The sequence below is a fragment of the Aquila chrysaetos genome, chromosome 18 (genome assembly GCF_900496995.4).
Source record: "Aquila chrysaetos chrysaetos chromosome 18, bAquChr1.4, whole genome shotgun sequence".
Lineage (NCBI taxonomy): Eukaryota > Metazoa > Chordata > Aves > Accipitriformes > Accipitridae > Aquila > Aquila chrysaetos.
This window is the reverse complement of record NC_044021.1, coordinates 25391034-25404590: the sequence shown is the minus strand read 5'-3', so window position 1 is coordinate 25404590 and position 13557 is coordinate 25391034. Positions and strand designations below refer to the sequence as shown.

The 13557-nt window shown below is 35.9% G+C and overlaps 1 protein-coding gene across 1 annotated transcript in view; it reads right to left on the bottom strand.

Annotated features, from left to right (window-relative positions):
• The window catches only part of CTDP1 (CTD phosphatase subunit 1), a 115136-nt gene that overhangs the window by 80007 nt on the left and 21572 nt on the right, over window positions 1-13557 (bottom strand). The window contains exons 4-8 of the mRNA XM_030041921.2: window positions 12891-13019; window positions 11390-11540; window positions 5046-5136; window positions 3732-3898; window positions 1024-2109 (exon numbers count right to left, since the gene is read on the bottom strand). Of these exons, the coding sequence (XP_029897781.1) occupies window positions 1024-2109; window positions 3732-3898; window positions 5046-5136; window positions 11390-11540; window positions 12891-13019 (1624 nt within the window). The remainder of the gene's footprint in view (window positions 1-1023; window positions 2110-3731; window positions 3899-5045; window positions 5137-11389; window positions 11541-12890; window positions 13020-13557) is intronic.

The window sequence follows — 13557 nt, the reverse complement described above, 5'->3', positions numbered from 1 at the left end:
TATAAGAAATAGCTTGTTCCATTTCTTAAGTCACACACACTTTGAGAAAATTACTTGTCTATATTACAGCCAGTGAAAATATACTCCATCCTTTTATAATACAAGCCAATGAAACAAAGCTGCTTCTGATGTACTAAAAGCTTACATGAACAGCAAGTTGTCAAGAAAAAAATAATCCAATGGGTGGCAGATGCGCATTTCTTTGCTTAGGACATCTTGAGATGTCCTAAAACTACCTAGGAGTTTTAGATGATCTAAACCATACAGTTTTACTTTTGGTTTTCATGGGTTCGATTATCAGGTATTTAGATTCCATGCAACTGCAAAAGGCCAACAATGAGAGAACCAAGGGTCAGGGTGCACACAAAAAATTGCACTAGAAGCTAGGGGTACCCTGTTAGCTCTTCTATGGCAGCTACCCAATGGTACATTCCTATCCATTATAGCTATGTAAAAACAGGCAGCTTTGTGAAAGACATATCAAGCTAGGCTAAGCTCTCTTACATCTCCCAAGACAAAGATATACAGGCTACACACAGAGCAGTGACAGGGTATAATAAGATTCCAGTCTCTTAAGATAATTCGTTTGAATTCCATACAAAGTGAAACTGACCCATGAGAGGTGAAATCTGAGAAACCGAGAAAGAAAGCACTGATATAACTTTATAGCAAGACCACTATAAACTTTTCTCTGACAAATGTTAAAGTTTCTATTCAACATCTTTAATAGTCAAAGACTCAGTATCACCAACTCTTAACCAAAACGTGAGACATGACACATTATACCAGAGGTTATTTAGCAGGTCCTCTTTTTAATTTTTAAAAGCCACACTTGGTCAAAAAGCAGCAAAAAAAGCCTTTTAAAAAGGCTTCTAAATTGTTTTAGAAGAATCTTCCCTTTAATTTCAATTCTAATCTCAGTTACATTAAAGCCTGTAGGTTATACAAAAAAAAACAGCTCAAGGCATGAATGAACTGTAACAGGAAAAAAGCTGATGGAAAACTCAAATCTCATATACCTACCTGTTCTTGCTGCAATGAGATGTGTTGCTTTGTCAGGATCATCAGCACTTAGTACTAGATTCTTCACAATTTTAGCTCCAAGTGCTGTGGCATGATAGTGTTCCCGTGTTTTCTCAATGGGGAAGTTTGTTGGGTAGAGTCCACTAAATATGATCGTTACATCTGCCAACACTTTACTTTTCAGTTCTGGTACTATTTTCCTGATGTCTGGAATTTCCTCAATCTCTTTTTTCAGGTATTTATCATACTTTGTGTAATAATCAGTGTGAACCCGCACAAGGATCTCTTCGAGGTATATTAAATGGTCATCATCATCTGTATCATCCTCCTCCTCTTCTTCCTCCATACTCTGGTCTAAGGACTCACCCATTGTAATTCCAGACTGTTCACTATTCTGAGACTCTGTTTCAGCTTCTTTCTTGTCAGCACAGCCATTTCCTAAATCACAAAGGCTTTCCTGTTCACTTTCTTCTTGTGCTTCAAGATCAGTTTTGTCGTGAATATTTTCACTAGGTAGAGATTGCGTGTCCCCAGAATGGTTCACCAGACCATCCTTTTTCTCACTCACATCAGTGCAACTGCCCTTCTGCAAATTTTCATCCTGAAGAGGTTGTTTGGATTTCTTCCAGCTTCTCTTTTCCTCATTCTCACTATCTGATACAGAAGTGGATGACTTCCTGGTATCCAATCCACCGTCACTTTCACTGTCACTAGACAGTTCAAAGTCCAAGTCATTTGTCATCTTGTCTTGGGTTTGCTGCTTCTCTATCACTGTTCTATCAACTTGTTCTGAAAAAATCTGAGATTCTTTTGTATTTGTCAAATCATTAGTGACCTCACTGTCCATTTTGTGATCAGTGCTATCACTTAAAGAGTCCTGGGCATTAACTTTATCGCTAGAATTCACATCCCAGTCAGACGTTTCACTGCTTACAGAAGTACTTCCATTTGCAGTGCAAGTGTCCTTTGTTGCTTTCTTGAGGCCATTGCTTTGTTCTTCCACACATATAACATTCTTTATTTCTTCAGCATCTTTTGCTGATGTCACTGCTGAATCCAGTGCCTCTGGTTTTGTAGAGTGGTTTACTAAGACACAGGAAAGAAAGAAAGAAATTTTCTCAGTGTTTTTTTTTTTTTTTTTTTAAAGCTTAATCAAAATTTAAAATTTTCCTTAAACACACAGTTTACATATGCAGTTAGACTTCACTCTGTTTAGAAGTGACAACTAGGCTTTTCAAAGTTGTTAAGATACTTCAGGTGTCAATGATTACTATAAAGAACTGGCAAACCTAAGAAACTTTACTTTTGTAAAGAAGCTGTGTAAACAGCTTTTTTTTTTTTTCATTTTTAAAATCACACTGGTCATAAGTAATTATTTGTTAACTACACAAACATTAAAGGATTTATTTTGTAGCATGAGTCTTACGATTACACCTCAGGGCAATGAAACCACCGCAGAGGAGGAAAAAAAAGAAAAAAATAAAAATAGAGCTGAATTCACTTCAGAAGGTCCCAATCCAGAACTACAGCTACAAAAACTTCCTTTATAAAACGCCATGGCTTTCATGTATTTCCTATTTTTCATAGCGAAAATAACTGTATTTGAATAGTTGAAAAAATGTACATTTTAGCAATACAAAGACGCTGTTTGAGCTTCATTTGAGAGTCTGCTGGAATACAAGGAAAAGGTTAATAGACTCAAAGGCAGAAAAACAGTTTTAGGTTGTGTCTTCAGATGTCTGCAGAAGAAGAGAGAGACAATTAAAGAAACCGTAGATATCCAGAAATTTGCACACAGACATTCATCAGAACACTGGATGAAGTCACCCTACTTTGTCTCTCTTGTGTGTGCATGTGCCTGCCCTACAAGTAACAATACCAGTCAAGTGTAGAGGTCCCACATCATAGTGGCCTGATCCATTTTGAGTACATTATTATGGTTTCCATATTGGACACCTCTAGTTTGACAAGGGAAAAAGAGTGATGTCACATATTAAATTTAAAAAAAAAAAACATCCCTTGGCTAAACTGGAAAAAGCCCTACAATTCTTTGTCAGACATTTTCTTTTAAATATATTTTGCCCCCAAATTAATACTAGCATAGTGATGTATACCTTCTAAATCCACCATTTGTATTACACTGCTGAGCCTGCTGAACATAAGGTTCTCGTGTCAAATGCCAGAGCACCACATTCAGTAGATGCTAAAAATCCCACACTAATTTTACGAGCATGATTTAGGCAGGGAGGTAAGCAGAGATCAAAACATTCATTTTCAGCAGTATGTTGAGATCAGAGTTTATTAACTATTGCTCCAAAGTGGGGCGGGGAAGAGGACTGAAGAGGGGAAACCTACAGAGGAGAAAAAACTGCCTTGTTTTACATGGAGAGGGGGAAGACAGAAACTGTCCTCCTCTACATGTTCTTGAACAATTTGGTGTATTGCCAAATCAGATCTCCAGCCGTAACAGCCAAAACGCTATTACCAGTACTCCACTTTTGCTGTGGTCACCCACCAAAAGGAAAGCTATCAACAAGAATAGTCCACTTTTACTAAGCTACTTGCATTTATGCTGCAGGAGCACAATAGTCTAGGATTGCTCATCTAAGCACAACAGCAATACTAATAAGTCATTGTGGTAGTCTTATATCAACCACACTTGAAAAGTGGAAAAGGCTGCAAAAGTGGTTTAAAAACTATATAATTACCTTTCTTCTTCATTTGAATTTCTCTTGATCCAGGAGGTGCATTAATATCTCCTATCCCCTGAAAGTATACATATTTCTTCACAGTTATCAAATTGGGCGCAAACTTCCAAACATCCTCTCTATCATCAATGATGCAAACCATGGAATCCCCACATGGGAAGAGATCTCTAAGAGACAAAACAGTTGATAAAATGAACCCAGTTTTAGAAATTAATACTATCAATGAGAATAGTTTCTGTTGATGTTCTGGTTTATTATGAGCATGTCTGCAGGACATGCTTATATATGAACTTAAAAAAACCAAAAAAATCAGCAGTATTAAAATTACAGAATTCAAACTCCAATATTCAAACTAACTTAAGTTAATAAAAAAAGGAAACAGTTATTTCTTTAAATCTCTATCCCAAAAGCTAGAAGTAGGAACCAACAAACCTCTGTAAGAACAAAACATTACAACACTTTGGTCTAGTTTTCACAGTTTATGTCGACAAACAGCCCAAAGCCAGCTATCACATGGTCAATACACTATATATATATATATATATATATATATATATATATATATATATACACACACACAGAAGAAAAAGACACAAGAACAGTTTTTGAAGAGTAGACTCATTCAATCCAAGACAAAGGAAGCAAAAAGTACTAACACTTGTATTACCTAGAAGGAGGAGGTACACTACTTAAGATATACACATGCATGTGAAAACCGAGCAAGAGAAGAAAAAAGCTTCTCATTTGTTATGGTCAGATGGGGAGGGGGCAATCATTTTTAATCTAGCTTTATGAAATACTAAACATATCTGTCTTCTAGAAAAAAATCTTGGCTTTCTTCTCTGAAAAAGATCAGAACCTGAATTTAGACTAGAATATGAATTCAAGTCTCTAGATGGAAGCTGCTAGATGTATAGCACATTTGAAAGCCAGAATACTAGATATTATAATATTAATTAGCCTCAAACTGAGAATTTTGGTTTAATTAAAAAACACCACAACATACAAGTCATTATACAAGATCACAAGCCATAAAGTGGAAATATGGTTATTAGAAGAATAAAAAATGTAAGAGAAAACATGATGCCATTGCTTCCTATTCTTACTGTTCTAGTACCACAGAACATAAGTAGATGAAATGCTGCAATGCCTAACTTGTCAGTTTTATTGAGATGGTGTTGATACTTAAGAGGCAGATAAAGAAGGACTATGAACATGTTGAGTACAGAGGGAGTAATTTTTATTATATTTAACATATTCTGTCTTTGTTGTCCTGTTTTGTTTAATGCATTAAAGACATACATACATACATACCTAAGATTCCCAGTTTTAGAAAACGGATCAATACATTCATCCCTTGACAATATCCGGTGGGAAAAAAGCTTCTTTTCAGGGTCCAAAAATCCTTTTGAAAGAAGAAATTAAAAAGTTAATGTTCAAGATGTTTGTTCCTTGTTTATGTTCTATATAATTTAGCTGTTTTAATCTGTGCAAGAGCAGTTTAACTAACAGACCATTTTAAGGTAAGAGATATTATATGAGGGAAAGGGTAAGTACAGTGGATCAAGTATTTGTAACTAATGCAGTGGAATTAATTTTAAAAATCCCATCACATTTTCTTTCAACACAGCATCAAAATTGAAATTAAAATAACTAAATTTGTGACAGCTGAATAAATTAGGCTGAAAGAGATACAGCAAGTGATAGATACACGTGATTTTTGCAACTTACATTTATCTCTCTACAGGTGGTTCTTTAAAGCTAAATGCTCTCCTTAGCTCATTATGCCTAGGGACTGCAGAGAAGTCTCACAAGAGTCGGCAATGTGCTGCAATACTTAAGCACAATGGGCAAGTTAAGGGACAGTTTCAGCCGGAGCTCTTGCATTTGTAGGTTTTAAGTTGAACCCCTAACAACTACTTTAATATATTTACATATAATGAATATATCCTGGGATTCCTAGAAGTATTTAGGCCCAGTTGCAGTAGCTTTTCTGACTGCACTCTTAAAAAAAAAAAAAAAAAAAAAAAAAAAAAAAAAAAAAAAGGACAAACCAAAACCAAAACAGGAGAAGCTGTGCTAGCTGATCTTAAATCAAGATAAAATGCCATTATTTAGGAAAATGGTAACTTGGGTGTACAAACACACATGCACATGCTTCTGAACCTAGCCTCCAATAATGAAGTTCATCTTCATGAGCAGATGACAGCCACGTAATTGCTTAGAAAGAAACTGGCATTTTACATGCTAATCTGAATTTTTCATTTCACTGAATTTGTGTTGAAGTTAGCATCAACTTCTCATTATTCTTATAAATAATACACGGCAGTCAATACTTATCCGGGAACAATTTTTTAAAGTTTTACTTTATTTCATTTTAAATGGTGGCCATCTTATAGCCAGAACCAGAGTTCAAAATGACTGCAGACTCTAAGGACCATCTTTAATTTTCTTTCAAGGAGCTTTGAGATTTGCCTAGAACACATGTTCAACTCCTTTTATAAGTCCAGCTCCCAGGAGCATGTTCAGTTGGGTCTTCAAAAACAGAGGGTATAAATAAATTAAAAAAAAATTAAAAAAAAATCAGTCATCCCTTCTGAAAAGTTGATCCTGTATGTATTTCATATTAATGTGTAATTGGAATAACTTAAAACCCATAAAAGCAAGAAAATTCCGAGTTAAGGACAGAGGTTCAACCTTAACTCACCCGGCTATGCTTAAGAATTGCTGCAAACTCGTAGAATCATCCCCTGTAGTGAGACCCTTGCAGTACCTAGGCATAATGAATTGAGAGAATTAGCTACAAAGGTTTATTGCTGTACACACAGATATTTTGACAAACTACATAAGCTCTCATACAAGTTGCTGCTCTGCCCAACCGACTTCTCTTCTACTAATTAACTGAATACTCAGGGACTCTACACTAAATTGGACAGGAGCGCACTGATTAAATGGTAAAACCACAATGAGGCATTCAGTTGCAGAGTTGTCTAGCTAAAACTGTAAGAAAAGGGAAGTTCAACTAAGGAAGCCCAAACACAGAAACCCTGGCTGCTAGGGATTAGAGATGAAGTAGTGTTCTGGAGCTTTTGAATAATGCTTTGGTGAAGACTTAATAATTTTAATATTTTTTCCCCCTAGATAATTCACTAAAAATACAGTGAGGATACAGGTCACCAGAGATGCACCCTCAAAGATAAAAGACCATCTTAAGAGAGTTGGGTCTTTCAAAGCTAAGCTACTTGAATAGCAATATGGATAACAGCACTAGTCTTTTAAAGAATTAAGTTCTTTACATGATTTAAACTGTTTGGTTTCTTTTGGACATTGCCTAGCCAATTTAATCAATATAACAGACATAATCCTAATGTTTTGACATTTCAGGGAAATGGCAGATAACACTTCATTCGCTTTCTTCAACAGTATGTTAATATAATCTCTACATCTTTGAAAAGGCTATATTGGCTATTCACTAACCTATTTCGCCTTCTACTCCATGCAAGAGCAAACAAGACGACAAGTGGCTAGATCACATACTGTTAGTTAAAACATTAACTTTTAATTATGATTGCAAATAGAACATAAATCTGAAGAAATAAAAACTTTACATTAAAAATAAGTAGCTGCAAATACACCCTCCAAGATAAAACTAAGTAAAGGCTAAGATTTAACTTCTATATTAAAAAAAATTAATCATTATACTGCTTTCAGTAACAAAAAGAAATGGGAAACCCTCATTATGAAAAATTCTACTACCTTCAAAATAAAAATCTTTTCAGAACCTACGTATTGCAAGGTTTAGAATTTTATGATAGTACACTTTGGATATTAACCTTTAATAATGAAGGTTTCAAATTCATGATACCTTCCAAAGTATTGGTGGCTTTTTCTTTAAGAAAAGTCAAAACAGACCACCAAAAAAGCTTCTGTTTAGATGACATCACTTTTCTGTGGGGGCATTTTGCTGCAAGTTTGTGTGACTTCAGAGCAATGAAAAGGTCTGTGTATAAACTCATTGAGTAAACAGAAACATGAAAGTGTTCCCGAGATGTCCTCTTAACTTTATTTTATTTATTTATTTATCCCTATCCGTTTCCCACCACCATGTCCTGAAATATTATCATGGTCACAGTTTGCTGCCTTAGTGTTGATAATGATTTTTTTCTTAACAGAACTTTTTTTATTGAAGCATCACTTTGCACAAATCATTCCAGCAGAAGGATATACGTTGATGAATCTCTCATTTTGTAAGCATGTTTAAAAAAATTAAAGCCTTTTGTAGAAGTCAGAAAGATTGAAGACAAAGACTTGCTATTTCAAAGCAAAACTGAGCTTCCATTTATTATCATAAATTAGACAGTGTGCTGAGTACACCTCTAAGTAGTTTCTTTAACAAACTGAAGACACTATCATTATCCTTTGACTGCCATACTACAAAGGAGACTATTCAGTAGACTTACCTAGCAGAGACTATTCCCTCCAGTTGTTTGTTTTCCAGTATCTCAGACTGGGTCTTTGCACATACGCTCTTATCAAGCTGTGTTACCTGATCTTACATAGACTCTCTTCGAAAAGCAAACTTGTAAATTAGACTTGTAAAGTTAAATTAAAAAAAAAAACATCATAAGATGCAATGCTTAAAAGTAACTAACTCATACTTGGGAAGTCTCAAATCTTAGAGACAGATTGAGTTAAATAGCAATTCCTAGAAGTGATATAACAGTAGGATCCAATGTGAATTTGAAGAAGTCCTTTTAAAAATAAATCTAAACCTGAATTTCTGAAGAATCAGGTCACCTCCAGTTCTATTTTAGGTCCTACTTTAGAACCTGGAAAGAGCTGTTGACCCCATCTTTCAAGAGCACTGGAGACCTTCACACACCAGCGATTCTGTATATGCACATATTCTGTCAATTATTTATTGAAATACATACTGTAATATACTTGCTGTAACAAACCATACATATCAATGCCCTCAACTTAGCCCTACTTTCTAAATTCCACTATAAATCTGAAGAGTGATTTCACATTGCATTAAAGTTGCTTAGTGGCCTCTGAACTCAAAATTCACAGTGGCATGGACTTTTACAACCAGCATTTAAGCTGTCTTCGGTATTAAATACACCAAACTTCTCTTATGCAAAGTAGGAAAAAAAAATAATTAAGTAACAATGGGTAAAATAATTACATAGAAGAGAAATACTATAGGAAGCTCTAGATTACAAAATCTAGAACTCATCTTCATAAACATACTACAAGATACTACTTTGTAAATGTGTTAGAATAAGAAAGGGTTTAGGATAAATGACTTCAGCAGACATAAATGGTGTTTACAAATATCAGCTAATCCCACTTAACAGCTGATAGGAGTCAGGTGGGAAGAGAGAAAAGGACTGACAAAATGTCATCCGTTTGCAAAATGAGGAAAAAGCCTTCCAGGACATGGAAGGAGCAGCTCAGAGTTCAGATTTCACAAAGAAATATAGGATGTATACAGAGAGCCTAAGAAAACAACCTTTTTCTTATGAAAGAGATTCCCAGCATTTTATTACAAGTCCTTCCTTTATGTAACATAGGGATAACGGTAAAATACCAAACTGACAGCTCTCTTTGAGAAATCATTTAACCAATACTGCCATCAAGTGTTCTCTGTATGTATTAGCTATATATTTCTCTGTTACTGCATCTTGGTCACACAGGTAAGTATGGGGACCAAAGGCTCTATCAACTGTTTCTCCATACCAACATATTTCAGCTGAACCTATCATCATCACTGTACAAGTAATCCACTTGTAGTTTGAATGCTTTTGGTGAGGTTAGATAGCTTCAGGCAAAAATCCAGAAGTCTGGGGATGTCAGGAAGCAGCAATACCCTAATTTGCCCATTTGGTGGTTATTTCCTCTACGGAACAGAAGGAGCAGCTCAAGTATGATGCCCACAAAGAGGCTTGTCACATTATAAGTATCAGTCTGTGCCAGCATGAGGACTGCAGGGTAATCCAAATTTTAGCTCAGAGATTAAAATGAGCAAAGACAGGACCAAATCGCATGTTGAGAGAAGATCAACCATTGGAAAGCGCTTACACATCATGAGTTAACTACCTCTGCAACTCATTCTTCTCCCTGCCTCCAAAGCATATTTGCTATACATCTTCTGACCCTAGGCCACATGCAGATTTTGGCACATGGATCTAAGTGAGGAAGACTGCCCACCCAATTTCTTACTACCAGGTATTTAGACCTAGTGTATTAGAAAACCATTCGCCTTTTGCTACACAAGAAATAACAACACTCTTAAGGACAGCAGGGTACAAAAAGTGTTCATGCATTAGCAGTACACAATATCTAATCCAGCAGTGAGACTGACAAAGCTTTAGGAAGATTCTTCAAACAACTCAGCCAATAAATATTGACTAATGTAGAAATGTTCACTTGGATGGGCAGGACAGGACATGCTTCTCCTGAACTTTCTTTCAAGATTAGTTGGAGCCCACAAATAGGTATCACTTTCTGATTACAAAAGCCTCTTGTATTTGCCATTACAAACATCTTCTGTGGCTTATTTAACATGCATAAAGAATTCTCTAATTACACAATTCTTTTCTAAACTGTTCTACAGCTAACTAGGATAGTTAGCTCCCTAACTATTTTTGAATCTTCCTTTCTTGCCAAGAAGTGGGATCGCTGGCATAGTGTTGCTCAAGGCATGCATGGCAACATGACACAAAAAAAGCAGATGTGAAAGACAACTTAAAGTTAGGAGACATGGAACAGCAGCAACGACAGTTTGACATGCAGAGTCATAACCTAAAACCTTGTTAATTATATTGTCTCAGTCCGACAGGACTTAATAAAGGAAAGTCTGAGGTGAAAATGCTATTCTGTCAAGGAAGACTCAAGATGGGATGAAAGCCAATTTTACAGTTTAAACACATGGTCACACTCCTAACATGAATTTGACCCATATGCTTGCATAACAGGGTAGGTTTCTTTTATGCTTGTTGGAAAAAATAAAACATTTCAGCCAGTGACCCACACCATAGTCTACTATTGCTATAATTTAATGCAAGTTTTCAGTTACGAGGAGAAAATATTTCTAAGTTCTTGAGAAGAATATGTTAAAATACTGCTAGATCTGTGCTCTCTCTCAAATAAGTGCATCTTGGCTCCAGGATACAAAAAGAAGTGCTGTGAATTGATTTATAGCAGCCAAACTTCCTTTGGTGAAAGGAAACAGCAAGTGGTGGTGGTAGTGTTCCCCACAGGGGGAGATAATTTCATTTTGTTGATTTTTATGGAACTGTTGCTTTAGATTTCTAAGACAAGTGATGTTGGAAATCATTTTCAGAGCCCATCAGCATAATTTCTTACTTGATTCAATAGGAATGCACCAGTTGTCATGCCACAATCTGATTCTGCAACCATCAGGGAAGCAAAAAAAGCACGTCTGATGGGAAAAAATGGATTGTTTTTAAAATTACAGGCCATACAGGCACTGCCTTGCAAACGAGCCAAGAATTCTGCTTACAGGACTATTTAGGAAGTGTTTTTGCACAAAACAAAGAACAAATACTTGTAAACAACCACAGAAAGGAAACTAGTTATAGGAGTACAAAGGCTGATTATGTAAATATTGTTAAATGTAATATACTACTCACCTGCAATTGTATGTGCATACAGTCTGCTGCCAAAAGTAAAAACATGTAATTCATACAGCTTGGCAATTTTTTCCAGGAATTCCTTACAATGAGGACGCAACCGAGTATGCAACATAGGCTCACCTCGACCTAACTGGAAATGAAATATTCCCTAGAAGAAAAAGCATGTTGCATATTACCAAAATACCAAACAAAAATGCCAGCATTCCAGAAGTGTCCTCTTCCATCACTTCCACTACTTTTATTTTGTCTGACTAGGCTAAAGCAAGTTTCAGCCACAAAGATTATGTGGATGAATAAAATTCAAAGCACATTCTTGCTCTGTGCCAGGCAGTCCAACACTAAGTTTTTGAAATGCAGGAAGCTGCACTGTTGAAAAGTTTATGATCAAGGTAACTTTCATTCAAATCTTTACTTACATCAAACCAATCTGAAAAAAGCAACTTGAGAAATTTCTTAGAAAGTTCAGGATCTCACTCCAATCAGTACTACTCAGTCTACTTCACTCAGATAGCTTCAGTACATATTGAGCTCAGATAAAGACTTTGTTGGATGAAAAAATATTATGTCTGTGGAAGCACACCATCAGATAGCAAACCAGGAAGGAAGTTTGCAGATAAAGGTCCCAGTTAAAAATCTCAAAATCTTTTAAAAAAATGTTTTTCTTCAAACCATGCATTTATACAGATGAAGATGTAGCCTTTCAAATACACAAGGTATTTTAATCTTTAAACTGAATATTCACTGTTCCCTTTCCTCTCAATTGCAAAGTACATTTACAGTTTGATTTTTGCTAGCAGGTGTGAACACACGCTGAACGTACTGGACATGCGAGAATGGCAAGTGGAAAAAAAGAGGAACTAAGCAACCGCAGTTTGCATGACACCGGAGTTTGAATTTGCATCCTCCTGTACAAGACACTGTAGACACATTCCAACGTGCTTCTTGTTTTAAAGTTTCTAAATTGGAAATGTTACAAGCCAATAGTCCCTATCAGTTCAATGACAAGTGTTTAATGAAGAAATTAAACAGCAACACCCAAACTCCCCCCAAAAAACAAAACTGAAGAGAAAAAAAATTCACTAGACATATTCATGGAATGACAGACGTAATAACACACAGGATTATCCCAAAGGGGACTTTGAACACTAATTCACTATAACCACCTCAGACTTGGAGGGAAAAAAAGTCTCATTACTGAGTGCTCAGCTTGTGAATCGTAGAGGAAGGAAAGCAGAGATTAACAATAGCTACCTGAAACTTCTCGCTTAAAGTGACTGGAATGGAAAAGTACAGGAAAGCATAAATGGAAGAAAACAAACCGTCAATGTAAATGTAGAGAAAAAAGGAACATATTTCAGAAGACTTATTTCTCATTTTCTGTTATTCTTCAACTACAATTTTACCTAACCACAGAATGTTTTCTTAAAGAACTATCATCTAAATAGTTAGAAATATTGCTATCGGTGTTAACTTTCAAGCCAAAGTAACAAATACTTACCTTATTAGACATTTGTTGGCAGTGCTGTTCTGTAGTATGGATCAATGTCTGGTCCAAATCTACCATGAGCACCAGTTTTCGATTTCGATGTAGTCGCTGTTGATCTTCTCTTCCTAGCTGCTCAGCTTGCTATAACAAAATATTCACAACTAAGCTTAGCTTAGAAGAAATGAAATCAGGTTTACTGCCTTTTGTGTATTGTAAACTTGAGAAGTTCTGCTACAAACTAACTGCATAAGAAATGATGCTTCAACGTAACTGTAGTGATGGCAGCTTTGTCAGCAATTTTTCTACAGGAAAAAAAACGTATTCCCAAAGTCTACTCTCAGATCTTTGTGACACTAGTAACTCTTAAAAATGATAAACTCAACACAACAACTTCCAAATTTAATAAATAAGTAACCACTGAACTAATTGAAGGCCAAGAGTCTTGAAACAAAATTGCAGTAGCTTTGGGGTACACAAAGGACAAGTTCATCAGCAGGTCTGAAAACTTTGGCTGCTGTCTTCAGCAATTTTGTACCAGTTAGGTACAATACGGCTGACAACACTAGGCTGCATATAAAACTGAAGCTGCTAAAGACAGAAATAACCGTAACTGTCAACCTAAGATGAAAGAATATGACTCCAGACATAGTTAGACTATGTAGTTCTATGTGGGCACTGA